The sequence below is a fragment of the Mesitornis unicolor genome, unplaced genomic scaffold (genome assembly GCF_000695765.1).
Source record: "Mesitornis unicolor isolate BGI_N332 unplaced genomic scaffold, ASM69576v1 scaffold27063, whole genome shotgun sequence".
In the NCBI taxonomy this organism is placed as follows: domain Eukaryota; kingdom Metazoa; phylum Chordata; class Aves; order Mesitornithiformes; family Mesitornithidae; genus Mesitornis; species Mesitornis unicolor.
In genome coordinates, this window is record NW_010174365.1 from 1 (window position 1) to 2,535 (window position 2,535).

General features: G+C 56.6%; 1 protein-coding gene across 1 annotated transcript; it reads left to right on the forward strand.

Moving 5' to 3' along the window:
* Window positions 1-943: 943 nt before the first annotated feature.
* Window positions 944-1,927, forward strand: LOC104537990 (protein FAM63A-like; the record flags this gene model as incomplete). The annotated part of the gene is given in 5 exon segments (XM_010181026.1): window positions 944-1,046; window positions 1,322-1,414; window positions 1,417-1,442; window positions 1,520-1,711; window positions 1,824-1,927. Coding segments are annotated over 5 exon segments (518 nt in total), but the record flags the coding sequence as incomplete, so codon positions are not given.
* Between the last annotated feature and the right edge of the window lie 608 nt (window positions 1,928-2,535).

The following is a 2,535-nucleotide window of genomic DNA, read 5'->3' on the forward strand; positions in this document are numbered from 1 at the left end:
CTGCAAACTAAAGAGACCCAGCTCCCTCATATTTGCAAAATATGTCTATATATCTACATATATGCACACGTATATATGCAAAATATATCTACCTATACAGACATATATGCAAAATGTATCTATATATGTAAACATACATATGCAAAATGTATATGTATATCTATCTATACACACATATACATGGAAAATGTGTGTATATATCTAGACACACATATATATGCAGAATATATATATCAATCTATATATACACATATATATGCAATATATATCTATATATACACACATATATGCAAAATATATATCTATATCTATCTATATACCTGTCTATATATCTATATATATATGTATCTATTTACATATATATACTAAATGTGTATCTGTATACCTTTTTAGTATATATACATATATACTAAACATATATATATACACACACACACATATATATACATATATACACTAAATAGATCTATGTATCTATATATCTATATATCTATATATTCCATATTTTATGATGAGGGTGCTGAGGCCCTGGCCCAGGTTGCCCAGAGAAGCTGTGGGTGCCCCCTCCCTGGCAGTGCCCAAGGCCAGGGTGGCCGGGGCTTGGAGCAGCCTGGGCTGGGGGAGGTGTCCCTGCCCATGGGGTTGGACTGGGGGGGTTTGGGGTCCCTTCCACCCAAACCCTGCTGTGATGCTGTGAACGGGGCTTTGAGGCTGATCTGTTGGGCAGTGTCCCTGGAGGTTGGCCTGGGTGACCTTTGGAGGTCCCTTCCCACCCAAACCCTTCTGTGATGGGTCCCTCCCCATGGGGGAGGCCACCAGCTTGGCTTCTTGGATGTCCCCGTGATGGAGCACGGGTCTGGCTGGGTGAGAGGCTTCAAACCGACCCATCCTTGGGTCCCCTCAGCCCCAATGCTCACCCCTTTGGCCCTTCCCGTCCCCGCAGAGCCCAGAGGTGGTGCAAGCCGTGGGCAAGCTGAGCTACAACCAACTGGTGGAGAAGATCATCACCTGCAAGCAGGCCAGCGACTCCAGCCTGGTGAGCGAAGGTAACGGCCCCCCCACCACCCCACTGGGACCCCGGGAGGGGCTCGACGCCCCGTCCCACCCCGCTGTCTCCCCAGGGCTGGTGGCAGAGCAGTTCCTGGAGTCCACGGCCTCGCAGTTGACGTACCACGGGCTCTGCGAGCTCACGGCGGGGGGCCCCTCACCTGCAAGCAGGCCAGCGACTCCAGCCTGGTGAGCGAAGGTAACGGCCCCCCCACCACCCCACTGGGACCCCGGGAGGGGCTCGACGCCCCGTCCCACCCCGCTGTCTCCCCAGGGCTGGTGGCAGAGCAGTTCCTGGAGTCCACGGCCTCGCAGTTGACGTACCACGGGCTCTGCGAGCTCACGGCGGGGGGCCCCGAGGGCGAGCTCAGATCAGCACCATGACCAAGCACAAGGTGCGGCTCCGGACCCCCCTCTTGGACCCCTCCTCAGCACTGGCCAGGGCTGACTGTCCCCTCTCCCTTGTCCCCAGGGCTACCTCTACCTGCTGGTGACGGACCAGGGCTTCCTGCAGGAGGAGAGGGTGGTGTGGGAGAGCCTCCACAACGTGGACGGTGACAGCTGCTTCTGCGACACCGACTTCCACCTCAGCCACGCGCCGGGCAAGGAGGGAGCCACCGTGGCCCCCCCAGACCACCAGCTCCAGCAGAGACAAGTGGACCAGGTAGGGGACACCGGGGTGACAGCGAGGGACACGGCTCCAGGGGTTGCTGCGGGGTTTGGGTGCGCTGTGCTGAGCTCTCCACTTTGTTTTTGTGTGTGTGTGTCCCCCCCAGGATTACATGATCGCCCTGTCCCTGCAGCAGGGCCAGGAGCCCTGCGCGCTCAGCGACCTGGAGCTCGCGCGGCAGCTGCAGCAGGAGGAGTATCAGCATCAGAGGTACCCGGGTGCACCCTCATGGGGCTCCAGCGCTGGGTGCGGGTGCTCCTCGTCCCCCCAACTCTGCCCAGGGGGAGGTGATGGTGTCCCTTGGGATGATGGAGGGGGGTGATGGTGTCTCCCTTGAATGATGAAGGGGGCTTTGATGGTGTCCCCTGGGATGACAAGGAGTGATGGTGTCCCCGTGTGGTGATGGAGGGGGGTGATGGTGTCCCCTTTGGGATGATGGGGAGGGTGATGGTGTCCCCCAGGATTATGGAGAGGGGGTGATGGTGTCCTCATAGGGTGATGGAGGGAGGAGGGGGATGCTGTCCTCCCAGATTGATGGAGGGGGGGTGATGGTGTCGCCTTGGGATGATGGAGAGGGTGACAGTGTCCCTCTGGAATGACAAGGAGGGTGATGGTGTCCCCATGTGATGATGGAGGAGGTTGATGGTGTCCCCTTGGGATGATGGAGAGGGTGACAGTGTCCCCATGTGATGATGGAGAAGGTTGATGGTGTCCCCTTGGGATGATGGAGGGGGTGTGACAGTGTCCCCTGGGGATGACAGAGGGGTCGCTGCATGTCCCCCCCTCCCCAGCTCCCCTTTCTTGCACCCCCAGGCCCG